Source organism: Hypomesus nipponensis, chromosome 15 (genome assembly GCF_054491055.1).
Source record: "Hypomesus nipponensis isolate SF chromosome 15, ASM5449105v1, whole genome shotgun sequence".
In the NCBI taxonomy this organism is placed as follows: domain Eukaryota; kingdom Metazoa; phylum Chordata; class Actinopteri; order Osmeriformes; family Osmeridae; genus Hypomesus; species Hypomesus nipponensis.
In genome coordinates, this window is record NC_140375.1 from 8,509,286 (window position 1) to 8,522,910 (window position 13,625).

Below are 13,625 nucleotides of genomic sequence, written 5' to 3' on the forward strand. Positions count from 1 at the left end.
TAACGTTAAAGTGTTCACAAAGATTAATGATTAATAGCCAAGGTGCAAAGCACACGGAATATGACTGCAAATCTCAAGTTACTAAAACATTTTTGGTTCTGTATGAATAAAGTATGTCTGGAAGCGTGCTTACTGTTGTACCCAGATGTCATGCGTGTAAACTGACTCCGTGCAGTGATCCCAGGGAGCTTCAGGCCAGCTTTTGATGGGGTCGAGTTTGGGATGTTCGAGTCCCCAGTGGCACTGGCACAGTTATACCACCAGGTGTCAGTCTTGTATCTCGGATGTCACGGAGCGCAGCTGGTGAGGCAGGGAATGAGGAGAGATTCAGGCGCAAACAGGTGTCACTCCATATCAAAATGTTCCCTTTGATCATGCCTAACGATGGGATTGTTAATGTGAAAAACAGTTATACAACTATACTGTCTGGAGAGAGATAGTGTTTTAAGGCATACAAACGGACAACTTAGTTTCTTACAGAGTTTTGGATGATGCATGTGCTTTACTGAGTGCCATTTCAAGCCAAACTCAGTGGGTGGAGCCGTTTCAGCTCGTGCCACATGCTGAGGAGCAACAATAATATTTGCAGAGCCGCAAGTGGTTGAGGTCGCAGAGCGCAGGGAGAGCTTGTCCAAGCACCTTCCCGCATGATGACAATACTAGCTGTTTATGCACGAGTCCTAAAAGCCCAGACCATAGAGGAGAGGCTGGTCGCAGCGGAGCTGTACAGGATGGTAGAAGGTCGCATCCCACATGCATTTGCGCTCTGAATTCGCACAAGAGCAGTTCTGTGCCTGTTATAGGTCATGGTTTTGAGTTCATCATCGCAAACAGAAGCACGAAGATCAAAAACTTGAAAGAGGCTCCCCGCGCATACAGCAAAGATGTCTGTATTTATGCGATCAATGTTTTTGTTTATGGATGTCCTGTTATTTGCTGAATTTACCTCTAGTATGGAGGTCGATATTTGCGTACCCGTTCGAATGGATCAACTACCCGGAAAGCATTCCGGTCGTGGAGAGGAGAGGATAAGTGACAATGAAGTGGTATTCAGTATTAGCGCTTTCCAGCTGGAGTTTATCCTCAGCCTCAGACAGGATTCACATTTCTTGGGGCCAGGCATTGCCCCGGAAAGCGGCTCCTCAGCTCCTAACTCATCTGAGTTGAGAAGCTGCTTCTACTCCGGTGACGTTAATGCGGACCGGGATTCCTACGTTGCCCTTAGTCTTTGCAAAGGTCTCCAGGGCGCGTTCTCCTACCGGGGCATGGAGTATTTTATTAGTGTGAATGAGAGCGAGACGTTTTTGGAACATTCCACCAGTTTTGAGCGAACTCACGTCATTCGCCGGCGGGGACGCTCTGAATCAGGTAACAGTCCCAGCAGCAAGTGTATGGTGGGACCCGGATCAGAATTTAACATCTCTGGGTCATTGGAGAAATACAGGAACAGGGGACGCCCAGAGGGTGGCGGACTGTCAGATAACGCGCCGTGGAGCCTGAGCCGGTCACGGAGGTTTGCCTCTGTCCCCAGGTTTGTGGAGGTTCTTGTGGTGGCGGATGAGTCCATGGCCAAGTTCCACGGTGACGACTTGAAGCAATACTTGCTAACGCTGTTGTCGGTGGCCGCGCAGCTTTACCGTCACCCCAGCATCCTCAACTCCATCAACCTGGTGGTGGTGGGTTTCATGGTCATTAGCGAGGCGGACAAGGGTCCGAAGGTCTCCAGCAACGCAGCTCTCACGCTCAGGAACTTCTGCTCCTGGCAGAAGAAGATCAACAAGCACAGCGACGCCCATCCGGAGTACTGGGACACGGCCATCCTCTTCACCAAGCAGGTATGAAGGTGCTGTTCTGGATCTTGTGCACGTGTTCTGGAAAAGCCTCAGTATCAGCAATGGCAATCACTCCAGGAGAGTTTGTTTTGCAGCTGTTAGAGAAGAGTGATGATCTCAGCCATGTTTGTGTGGCTGTGTCACTGTGTTATTGTGTGTCTGTGTAATGTGTTAGTCTGTACAATAGTTTATGTGAAAGTGTTAGAGTACAGTCTTAGCAGTGGAGCAGGGGTGAGTCACGTTTCCCCTCACTGGTACACCTCAGGGAAGGAATGGGAAGTATCCATTTCTGTGTGATGATGTAAACCTGCTGTATTCAGCTGTGAGTGTTTTGTCTTGCCCCTCCCCTCCTCTTCTGTTCCCTGGTCTCCTCTCCACCTATCCACCCCTTTACTAAAGCAGTGAGCTAGGAAACAGCCTGTCAGATGTCTGTAATGAAGCAGTGAGGAAGTAGAAAGCAGCCTAAAAAAGACAGCCTGTAACAACACTGCCTGTGATGAAGCAGTAATGAAGCAGTGTGAGAGAGTGCAGAGGGTCAAAGGTCAGGGGGAGAACTAGGGTTCACTGCCTCAGCAACCCTGCAGCAGACACATACCCTTGTGATATAATCCCTGGCAGGATGCTTTATGACTGCAGCAGGGCCCAGAGTTGCAGATATTCACAGAGATTGGCACAGGGAGTGACAGTGTGTGTGTGTGTGTGTTTGTGTGTGTGTGTGTCAGCGCTAGAGAGAAAGAGACAGCGATAGAGAGAGGAAGTGGGATCAGAGAAGAAATATGTGTTTCTCATATAGAAGAGGGAGAGGAATATAGTGTGTGTGTGTGTGTGTTTCATCATGTGTTTTACTAGGTTAAATCAAGTTCTAGTCAGTTCCCACATGACCCTGTCCTGGATAATAACACCGTTGTGTACCTTCAGGACCTGTGTGGGGCGTCTACCTGTGACACGCTGGGCATGGCGGACGTGGGCACCATGTGTGACCCCCGGAGGAGCTGCTCCGTCATCGAGGACGACGGCTTGCCCTCCGCCTTCACCACGGCCCACGAGCTAGGTCAGTAACACCTACTGTATGTGGTCGCTTTCTAAGACCACTCCTGTTCATTGGCTGAACACCTCGAAGCAGAGGGATGGCGACACATGGTGGAAGTCCCTACAGTGTGCGGGCGTTTCAGTTGAGCAGCGAACTGTTTACCCGGCCCGCCTTGTGACACAAATCAATTGGACCTTCTCCTTTCTACAGAAGATAACAGTGTGCGATCTCAAAGTAGAGGTTTGTTTAACCTGGACCTCAGGGCAGCGGGCAGCTGCTCCTGTGTTGATAACCCTCTGCATGGTCTGTACTGTGATACTGTAACTGTACACTGTGGCCTATCCACTCAAGCAGAAAGGAGCAGGGATGTTTAGCTTTCATGACAGTGCGTGTAGAAGCCGTGCTCTCTGTGTAGTGAGTCCATGTGTGGACGCCCCAGGCTTCTCTGACACCTCATGCATGTGCACCCTCAGATTACACTGATCTCTTACATGTGGTCAGGAGTCGGAGAGAGGGAGGAGGGGCGGGGGAGGGAGGCAGGGAGGGAGGCAGGGAGGGAGAAGAGAAGGAGTGAGGAAGGGAGAGGAGAAGGAGGGAGGATGGGAGATGGAGCGCGGGATAATAGAGGGAGAGGGGAGAAAGAGGGAGTTGAGAGAGAGAAGAGAAGAGAGAAGGTGGTTGAACTCTTTCCTCACTGTCTCGTGTTATTAACTGGCTGTCATTCACGCCACGGTCCGGCTGACACTGAGAGGTTTTCTAGTCAGGCCTGGCCTCCCTCACTAAGGGCTGGCAAGCTGGGGGGCGGTTGAGTTGAGCAGAGGCAGGGATGAGCAGAGCTGAATGTGCGGCGGGCCCAGGGGCTGCAGTAAAGTCTGGTCCAGGAGGAGTTCCAGTCCAGATGTGGAAATGCTTCCAGATGAGAGCGGGCCCGAGGGGGCTTCGGTTTTTACGGTGCCCACATACATGATGTCATCACGCCCATCTCCCTTCAAAGCCAACCCTCCTACACTCACTTTGCTCTGGCGATGTCATCCAGTGTTTGTACAGGACTGTGTGTGAAGCGCATCATGGGAAACCATTACACTGCCTCCCTTGTGTGAGTGTGTATGTGTGTGTGGTTGCTCCCAGACGTATGGTGATATTTTACGTATGTGCTAGTTATGTAACTGAACATTTGGTATTATCATGCCACTGCAATACGTATCTTCTGATTGGCTGGTCCTGTGGTATCCTCTCCAATCAGGGCACGTTTTCAACATGCCGCACGACAACGTGCGTGCATGTGAGGATGTGTTCGGGAAGCAGAGGGACAATCACATGATGTCGCCCACGCTGATCCAGATCAGCCGCCACCAGCCCTGGTCGTCATGCAGCGCCGCCATCATCACTGACTTCCTGGACCGCGGACATGGTCAGTCAATTCCTGTCCCAGTGTCAGTGTTTCCTGTGTTTGTCTCTTCTAGTTCCCACAGTCCCACATCCTAGAGATGCCAAGATTAGTCTAAATACTAATAACAAATGTAAAGATAAAACATTTCTGATTGATTGATTTTTTGGAATGTATTTCCATAAAGTTTTCCACCGTTCTATATCAGCATAGTGCTGTACAGTACTATATGTCTCTGCTAGACCAACCTGAGCAGAAGCCAGTGTGTTAACATGTGTGGTGAATGATACCAGGTGACTGTCTGCTGGATCAGCCTGCAAGGCACCTCTTCCTGCCAGACAGCCTGCCAGGCAGCAGCTACAGCCTGCCCCGGCAGTGTGAGTTAGCCTTCGGCGTGGCCTCCAAGCCCTGCCCCTACATGCAGCCGTGCTCCAAGCTGTGGTGCACAGGGAAGGCGCAGGGCCAGCTGGTCTGCCAGACCAGACACTTCCCCTGGGCTGACGGGACAGGCTGTGGGGGGGACAGGGTCTGCTACCGGGGGGGCTGCACCCACAGGAACAACACAAGCCAACCCAAGGTGAGCTGGAGGGAGGTCCTGCCCCAGGGATTAGCCTCAGAGAGCTCCATATGACATGCACATGAGATTACATATGAGATGCTTTGCAAACATTTTGTGCAAAGTTCTAGAAATGTGTGTGTTTGGGTGTGTGTTCCCATGGCAGGTGGATGGGCGCTGGGGGAAGTGGGGTGGCTTCGGCCCGTGTTCTAGGACCTGTGGTGGAGGGGCCCAGCTGGCCAGGAGGGAGTGTGACAACCCAGCACCAGAACACGGGGGGAAGTTCTGTCAGGGTCTACGGCTTCGGTACCGCTCCTGCAACCTGGAGCCCTGTGCATCACGCAAAGGTAAGGACCCCTGAAGGACCACACACACACACCTGTGTCCCGCACAGATCAGTGGTCCGCCCGGCATGTTCAGACAGCATGTGCTCTCCCCCCCACACCCCCCACAGGGAAGACATTCCGGGAGGAGCAGTGCGAGGCGTTCAACGGTTTCAGCCTGAACACCAACCGGCTAAGCTCCTCCGTGGTCTGGGTGCCCAAGTACTCGGGCGTCTCACCCAAGGACAAGTGCAAGCTCATCTGCCGGGCCAACGGCACTGGATACTTCTACGTCCTGGCTCCTAAGGTACTACCTGGCTAGAACCGAGTACAACCAGACTGCATCTGCTCTTCTCTGGTTCTAGTGGCTTAACAGAAATGGAGGTGGAGAGAAAGTATAGTTGAGAGTCAGGAGGCCAGAAGAAAGAGAGGAGTGGGGAGAGCAGAAAGCAGAGCGGGGCAGTGTTACCAACAGCTGTAAGCTGTCAGCTCTGTTTACTGTGTCAGTACTGAGACAGTGTGTTGCATCAATACCAGCCAGGCCCCTGATCCTGGTTCTACCTCCTAGCTTCTGCTCTGACATGGAAAAGCTCAGACGTTCAGGTTTACTTACAGCAGCTTATCTGTCCTGTCCCCTCCTCCCTCTCTTCCTCCCTCTTACCCTCCCTCTTATCTCTCTCTCTCTGTTTGTCTCTCTCTCTCTCGATATTTCTCTCTGTTTCTCTCCTGTGTCTCCTGTGTCTCTGCTCTCCCCAGGTGGTGGATGGGACCCCCTGCTCCCCAGACACGGCTGCCCTGTGCGTCCAGGGGAGGTGTATCAAGGCCGGCTGCGACGGCAAGCTGAGCTCCTCGAAGAAGTTTGACAAGTGTGGCGTCTGCGGGGGAGACAACCAGAGCTGCAGGAGGTTCTCCGGCATATTCTCCAAGCCCACGTAGGTGCTCTGGCAACTCTGTCTACAAACGTACAACACCGCGATTCTCATCCCGTAGGTTTTTCCCGTAGGAAATTCATGGAAATAAAAAATACAAGTATAAAAAACATTTATGTGGTAAGATATTCTGAGTGAAAAGTTCAGATGACCACCATAACCCTCACTCGACGGATGCTCGGTGCAGCACACAGCTGTTACACCTGCCTGGTCCACCACACACACCTTTTCACAAACCATTAAGTTTTTAGACTTGTAATAATCAAGTAAACCATTACAAAGCAGGACTGTCACTGTAGTTACTCGTACCTTCCAATAAGTTCCCTAACTCCTCGCCCGTCCTTTCTCCAGACACGGCTACAACTTTGTGGCTAAGCTGCCCGTGGGCGCCACCAACATTGACGTCCGCCAGCGCGGCTACCGGGGATTGGTCAACGACGACAACTACCTGGCGTTGCGTGATGCACGGGGGCGCTACCTCCTGAATGGGAACTACGTGGTGTCGGCGGCGGAGAAAGACGTGCTGGTGCCCGGCGGCCTGCTGAGGTACAGCGGCACCTCCACCTCCGTGGAGACGCTGCGCGGCACGCGGCCGCTGCAGGAAGCGCTCACCCTGGAGGTGCTCTCCGTGGGCAGGATGACTCCTCCTCGCATACGCTACTCCTTCTACCGGCCGGGGGAGGGGAGGAGCAAGGAGGAGCGGAGGGGGGAGGAGGAGGAGAGGAGCCGCAACAGTGTTCTGATGGACAGCAACCAGGTGGAGGGGAAAGGGAGAGGGAGGGAGAGAGAGAAGGAGAGGGGGAGGGAGAGAGAGAAGGAGAGTGGGAGGGAGAGAGAGAAGGAGAGTGGGAGGGAGAGAGAGAAGGAGGGTGGGAAGGAGAGAGAGAAGGAGGGTGGGAGGGAGAGAGAGAAGGAGAGTGGGAAGGAGAGAGAGAAGGAGGGAGGGGTGGAGAGGAGGGTGGTTGGGTTTTGGGAGGCGGGGGGGTGGGAGGACTGCTCAGTGAGCTGTGGCAGTGGTGTGCAGCACAGGGCTGTGCAGTGCCAGGGCCCTGCAGGGGGGCCTGCCCCGGACTGTGACCCCCTCCTCAGACCCCCAGGCAGCAGGGTCTGTGGAGGCCCGTGCCCCCTGTGGGAAGTGGGACCTTGGTCACTTTGCTCCAAGAGCTGTGGCCGGGGCTTCAAGCGACGCCAGCTACGCTGTGTGACTCAGACGAGGATGAACTTACCCAGGGAGCACTGCTCCGGACAGAGGAAGCCTCAGGAGCTGGACCTGTGTAACCTGGGGCCCTGCTCGAGCCAGGGTATCCTGTCATGAACCCTGGTTCTGCCCTAGCCCTTGGACCATGAAGCCCTCCTCTGGATCCTGAGAACCTGGGGCCTTACCCTTGTCCCTAGGGCCCTGTCCTGGAGGATGAGGTTGTTAGGGGAGTTACGAGCCTCACAGACATGGAGAGGTGGACATGTTCTCGTTCTGAGACAGTAAGATAGGGATGCAATATGTCTGCTGAAGGACATGGGACATTAAGGTCATGAGTGTGCTACTGGACCTGGAACCCTCCAGCGATGTGATTGGATACTGCTGAGTGCATGAGACTGCAGGGAGAATGGAATGAGTGTGTTTGAACTCCATAAAGGGTATGGAAAAGAGGGACAAAGTGTTAGATGATATCTTTTTTACTTTTATGGTCCAACTACCTCTAGCAGGACAACACACACACAAACTTGCATGTGCACACACAAACACACACCCACACACATGGAATTACAAAGACATGCTGGTCTAAGTTTGGGCCAAGTTCTTACACAACCAGCTAAATCAATCAATCACTGGATTCCATACATTAAAGTGAAATGCGAAACAGCTTGCATTCTTTATCTGGGGGTTTGCTTTTACCCCATGTTTATAAGAACATGAAACATTAAAATTGGTTTATTAGTACTGCTCTACGAACAATGTATCTATTTTGGTTCATGTATCAGATGTATATGCCATCGAGTACATGTGTCTTAATGGAAGCCATGCTTTGTCGGCACGTTTCCTGCCAAAGACACGTGCCTGGTGATCAGAGAAGCCTCAGAACTGCTACAGTATGTTCCGGAGAAGAACTGTTAGAACATTGTCCCAGGGTTCCCTCATCTGCCTCTCTCTTCATTCCCTGACATCCTGGGTCTCTCACTGTCCTGAGCTGTTCCAGGATCCACCCAGCTGAGCCATCCAGTACCCAAACTGAGGGACAAACATACCTACACTTCTGTATACTCTACAGAAAAGAACCATGTAAAGCGAGTCTAAAGACCTTACAAGTGTATATACCAATAATAGGTGAGCTGAAAGACATGACAGTTGTTCTTTATATAGGGCCTTACAGATGTAGACAGGAGTGAGGGGTAGTTCTAACGTGGCATCTGGATTCATTCTGTTGCCTTCATGTTCTTCTGTTGATGTTGCAGTGATACTACCTGATGAGTCGGGTTCCCTCCTTCACAGACTCATCACTCTGACATCATCAGCGGGGATGTTTCTCTCTGCTCATTTCTCTGCTGGTTTCTCCACTGTTCTCTCTAGTCCAGACAGTCGCTACAAGGTCTCGACAAGAAGCAGATTGCTTTGCTTTCGACTCCGGTCTTATCAGACAACACATGGAGCAGTGGTGTGTTCCTCCTCTCCTCTTTATCACAACTCCCCCTTTCTCATCAGTTTTTCTTGTGTTTTTGTACCATGGATCCTCTGTGAGGGTATACTGTGTATACATCTCTGGAGCTGTGTACAAATACATCAACAAGCAGTGTGTTCTTTTGTTTACAGTAAAACTTTACATTACAAAAAATTGTGTTCTTTAATTTTGTTATGAGGAATGAGGAAGCTTCAGCCCCAGCCCCATTCACAGCCCCAGCTCCAGCCCCAGCCCCAGCCCCAGCCCCAGCCCCAGCCCCAGCCCCAGCCCCAGCCCCAGCCCCAGCCCCAGCCCCAGCCCCAGCCCCATCCCCAGCCCCAGCCTCACTGACAGCTCCGGCCACGCCCGAGTCTCATTCTCTGCCTGTCTCACTTCTGGTGTCCAGCTTTGAAGCCATGCTCTCAATTTTCCATCCTTCAAACACTCCAGCTCTCTGAAACTGCATAAACTTAATAGCGTGTGAATTTGTGGAATTATAGTAGGAAAATCAGTGTGTGAATGGTTCTGATTATCAAGTACATCCCACGTTTGTACATGTCAACATTGGCAGCCAGGTGGCCAGCTAACAATTTCCATGAGATAAACGGTTAAATCTGGAGGTAGAGAGAAACACAGGTAAACTGGGTAAAATGTAACTGTTTGCTTCATGTTTTATTGACAATAACGTACTGTGTTCTGGGAGCATGCTGGCTCGGAACAGGGCTTTCCCCTAGGAAAGATGTTGCTACCAGTTTTATAGGAACTTTACTTCGACCCAGCAGGTCTTTGGTTTCCTGGACCTTCATCAACATGTGCTCTCCTCCTATAGCACCCTCAATATGGAGGCTGTATTGAGGAAACTCAGACATGTATAAGGGATAAACCCCCGGCGGAAATCACATTAACTGCTTCACACCAAGGAGCAGGGCCGAAACAGACACCCTGTCAGGGGGAGAAAAGATCCCCTCCATCTCCCCCCTCTCGTCTCCTAGTCACCCCTATTCACCCTCCTCTCACGTGGCTTTCTGCCTCGAAGGGTTAAACGAGCTGCTCTGGAGAGCCATTGTGGCCCAACAGTACCCAGCGCCCTCCCCTCTCCCAACAGCACCCACTGGCCAGGCGACACAGATAACCCTGCTAATCACTCTGACCAGCGTGTCAGAGCTCAGCGCACTGGGACCAGGGTGGGCCTCTTGTATATAGAGGTCTCTATGCATCTATACAGTTCTGTTGTGTTTTGGAGTCCATTTTGTTTAAAGCTCATCAAAAAAATAGAATTTGAGTCAATATGAGTACACTCCTCAGTAAACTTGCATTGCACTTTGTTTGGGTCTTTTGGGGTTTATAAAGGTTTTCAGTATTGGTTCATACACAGTACGTTTATAAAATGGGTAGGCGCCACAACCACTGTTCAGGGTGCACATTCATGTATAACATTTGGTTTATACAGGAGGGTATATGAGGGTTCATATAGGTTCACAGTATTATGCAGTGCTACCAGGGTAGAGGGGTCTACTGTATTATTAAATTAACTGTTTATGTCCTCATTGCGGGATAGGGATGTGGTAGGAGATCAAATAACCCATAAACAACCTCTGCTGGCGTCTGTCTCACCCAGCCCCATCCTGACTGAGGTCAGGGAGAGGGGGATGAGGACCATCTTTCTGGATGTCGCCTGGTTGTGTCATCCTCTGTCTCAGTAAATCACTGGAATGCAAAGATGAGGGGAGGAGAAGAGAGTTATGTTGACGTCTTCCTCTGGAGTGCTCCTGCACAGATCTGGGGTGAAGTTCACATGCAGGCTATTCTACTCAGAGATCTGGGAAGAGTTGCTACTCGGGACATTGAGGACTTCTGTCAGGTTACCATCAGGACAGAGGCTTAAAGGGATCTCAGAAATCTGTTCTGCTGTGAGCAGAGTGGAGTTTCTCCAGTGAGAAGCAGGGAGCTGTCAGAAATCTGTCTCACCCTCACACCCCCATATAGCACCTGTTCCGCTCCACAAAGGCAAGCATGAAGAAAACATCCTTCAATATTGCAACTGTGTGTTTTCATGCAGCTAAAATTAAATGTAGTGGGAAACAGTCTTTCTGGGTCCTGGTCTAGATCTGGTCTATGTCCTGGTTTGGGTCCTGGTCTGGGTCTTAGTTTCCAGATAGTTTGCGTCCTGGTCTGTGTCATGATCTACAGATATTCAGGGTCCTGGTCTGGGTCCTGGTCTGGCTTTAAGTCTACAGAGAAATACTAAGTCCTGATTTGTAGAGAGAGTCATGGTCATGGGGTCATTATGATCACAGCCTCAAAGGCAGCCAGCCAGCTGAAAACATGAACAATGGAAGCTCCACTCGCATGCGAGGCGCTGCACAATTTGAACGCCTGCTCACCCTCACACAACAAAGGCGCCTGTTGTTATCTTAAGGGGGTGGGAGCAAGGGATGGAACGGATGGATGGCAGGAGTCCACTGGGGATAGAGGGATGCGAGGCAGCTTTAACCCATCCTCCTTGGTGCCCTGCCATGGCATTTCTTCACTTACATACACAACACACACCTTGGAACACGTACACACATAAACACACACATCCTGTTCTCAATCATACTGCAGACAAACAGAGAGGAGCGAGAGAGAGAGAGAGAGAGAGAGAGAGAGAGAGAGAGAGAGAGAGAGAGAGAGAGAGAGTGAAAGGGGAGAAAAAAAGGGAATTGGAGAAAGTTTATTTGTGTTACTCTCTTTGAGTGAACTCACAGAGAGCCAGGGTGTGTATAATAATACTGGGCTCTGCCTGGTAAACACTATCACACTGGAGTAACTCCTCCAGGGCAGTATGAAAGAGAGACCAATAGGGAGAGAGCGGAGGGGCGCTGTTCCAGAGGGTGGTTGTTCAGAGAGGCGACTAGGTGGAAGGTTGTCATCATGAATGTCCAGGAAAGGACTGGAGGACTGTGGCTCTTCTGTCTCAGATGTCACATCAGAGTCAGCCTAATTAACTGCTGCTTGGTTCTGTCCAACTGGGCAGGGACTCCCTACTGTCCAGCCCTGTGTCTGTGGTCACTCATTCACACCACAGCATGTTGCTGATGTGAATTGCTGACCGGGGTTTAAACCTTACTTTGTTTCTATGCAACAAGACTGTCTAAGTCAGTCAAGCTTACCCAGTAAGTCGTATAGTCGTTTCGAGATCTTCGGGCATGGCAGAGGAGTGGTTCACAGAGTCGGATGTAGCAACACATGTCAAACAGACTTGATGAGGGATGATCCCTTCTGATGATAGCTCTACTTTTGATCTCTGTAACGAAACGAGTCTGCTCCAACTTGTTGCTAGGGAAAGTGATCATGAAGATGAGTTTAAACGTGCACTCTTACTATTATCCCACTTCACACACCCACCAACCCTGTTCAATTGCAGGGTTGGTGGTAATACTGAAGATTTGGGGGACAGGAAGACAGCTGCCAAGGTACAGCCTGACAGTCTGAATCAATGGTTACTGTCCTGTTAGGACATCAACACTGAAAAACTCCAGAACATCAAAACTATAATGCACCGCAGAACTTTAGAACATCACATCTTAAGGACACCAGAACATCAATTGTCAGAATGTCAAGAGCAGTAGAACCCAGGCTCAGCTGCCACACACTGTGTTAGTTAGACAGACGCCAACATCAGAAGATCCCCCAAAAAACTGCAGAATATCAGAATATTAAAACATCAATCAGCATTTCAGCACAAGCAAGACATCCCTGGATGATGTAATCCCCCGAAGCCTGGCCCAACAGGGAGGTCTGAACAGGACAGACCACAGGCTGGCTGACTGACAGGGTGGACTAGGAGAGGCTAAAGGTTTGAGTCTGGCCTTTGATTCATTCACCACTATCTTCATATACCACTGCCAGACTGACTCCAGCTCCAACATGATGAAGTAGAAGGGCAGCAGATTATTCAATACAGGTGCAGGTGCAGGTAACAGACCCAGTTCACATTCAGAATGGATGATGAAATCTGCTGGATACTGAGATTGATAGGTGAGAAAGTTCTGGAGTTTTAAAAGGCTTATAAAGGTGTTAATACCATTCAGAGCTATGTTTCTCTGCCACTCAGTCTCTGTGTCTATCTTTCTCTCTCCTCACTACCTCCACCAACCCTCTTTTTCTTTCTCCACCTCTCATTCTCTCTTTCCTCTCAGACATCTCTTCCAACATTTTCACGGCCTGTTAATCCCAGCATTCCCTGCTGTGGGTCAAGCCTGCATGGATGGAGCGCAACCTTCTCGGTCTCTCCAGATAACTTTCAGCTGTCTCACGTCGTCATTCCAGCCCGATGATGGCATAACAGCAACCAGGCAATGCTCCTCGATAAATCCTGTTCTCTTAAAGGCCGGGGGCATGTGTTTCTGCTGGACAGACTGGTGATCGACACCTCAAGAGTCACGTGTGAGGCCCACGGCACCAAGACCATCATATGAAACTGATAAACGCCTTGAAAACCAAACGCACATTCCTTTGCAGTGATCCCAGTGGTGCAGAAATGTTGTGAGCTCATACAGGTCGGTACGTGAGTGAAACCAAACTCTGCAGTGATGTCACATCTGGGCCCTGGAGGGCAGGTGGGGTTACACCTCTACGCACAAGCCTGTTGGCTAGCGGCTAATCCGGTCGAAGCACAGCCACACAGACATGCTAACACACAAGTGTGTTCAACATGACATGGTGGAGACATAACACAGGGGGGGCCAGGGAGGGTCTCCTGAAGGCTCTACAAACACCAGCATTAGCTCATGAGAGAGTTGTCCACAAGCCCCAACCCCCCCTGAGAGACCGTGAACACACAGCATTCATCACCAAACAGAAATGCAAACTGTTTAATCTGTACACCATGCAAATCATTAACCCTGTGCGATCGATTAGATGCGACCAAAA

The 13,625-nt window shown here is 50.7% G+C and overlaps 1 protein-coding gene across 1 annotated transcript; it reads left to right on the plus strand.

Moving 5' to 3' along the window:
- Positions 1-332: 332 nt before the first annotated feature.
- On the plus strand, positions 333-8,885 carry LOC146257335 (A disintegrin and metalloproteinase with thrombospondin motifs 15-like). Its single transcript, XM_084675035.1, has 9 exons — positions 333-1,835; positions 2,751-2,883; positions 4,106-4,273; positions 4,543-4,826; positions 4,972-5,152; positions 5,260-5,435; positions 5,885-6,060; positions 6,409-6,814; positions 6,983-8,885. The coding sequence occupies exons 1-9, from the start codon at positions 885-887 to the stop codon at positions 7,370-7,372; spliced, it is 2,865 nt and encodes a 954-aa protein (XP_084531161.1). The 5' UTR covers positions 333-884; the 3' UTR covers positions 7,373-8,885.
- The last annotated feature ends 4,740 nt before the right edge of the window (positions 8,886-13,625 follow it).

Excerpts from the sequence above, each read along its gene's own strand:
- LOC146257335 (XM_084675035.1), top strand. The coding sequence starts at position 885 with ATGTCTGTATTTATGCGATCAATGTTTTTGTTTATGGATGTCCTGTTA. Across the intron at positions 1,836-2,750 it reads CCATCCTCTTCACCAAGCAG|GACCTGTGTGGGGCGTCTAC; the intron begins GTATGAAGGTGC and ends GTGTACCTTCAG. Across the intron at positions 4,827-4,971 it reads ACAACACAAGCCAACCCAAG|GTGGATGGGCGCTGGGGGAA; the intron begins GTGAGCTGGAGG and ends TTCCCATGGCAG.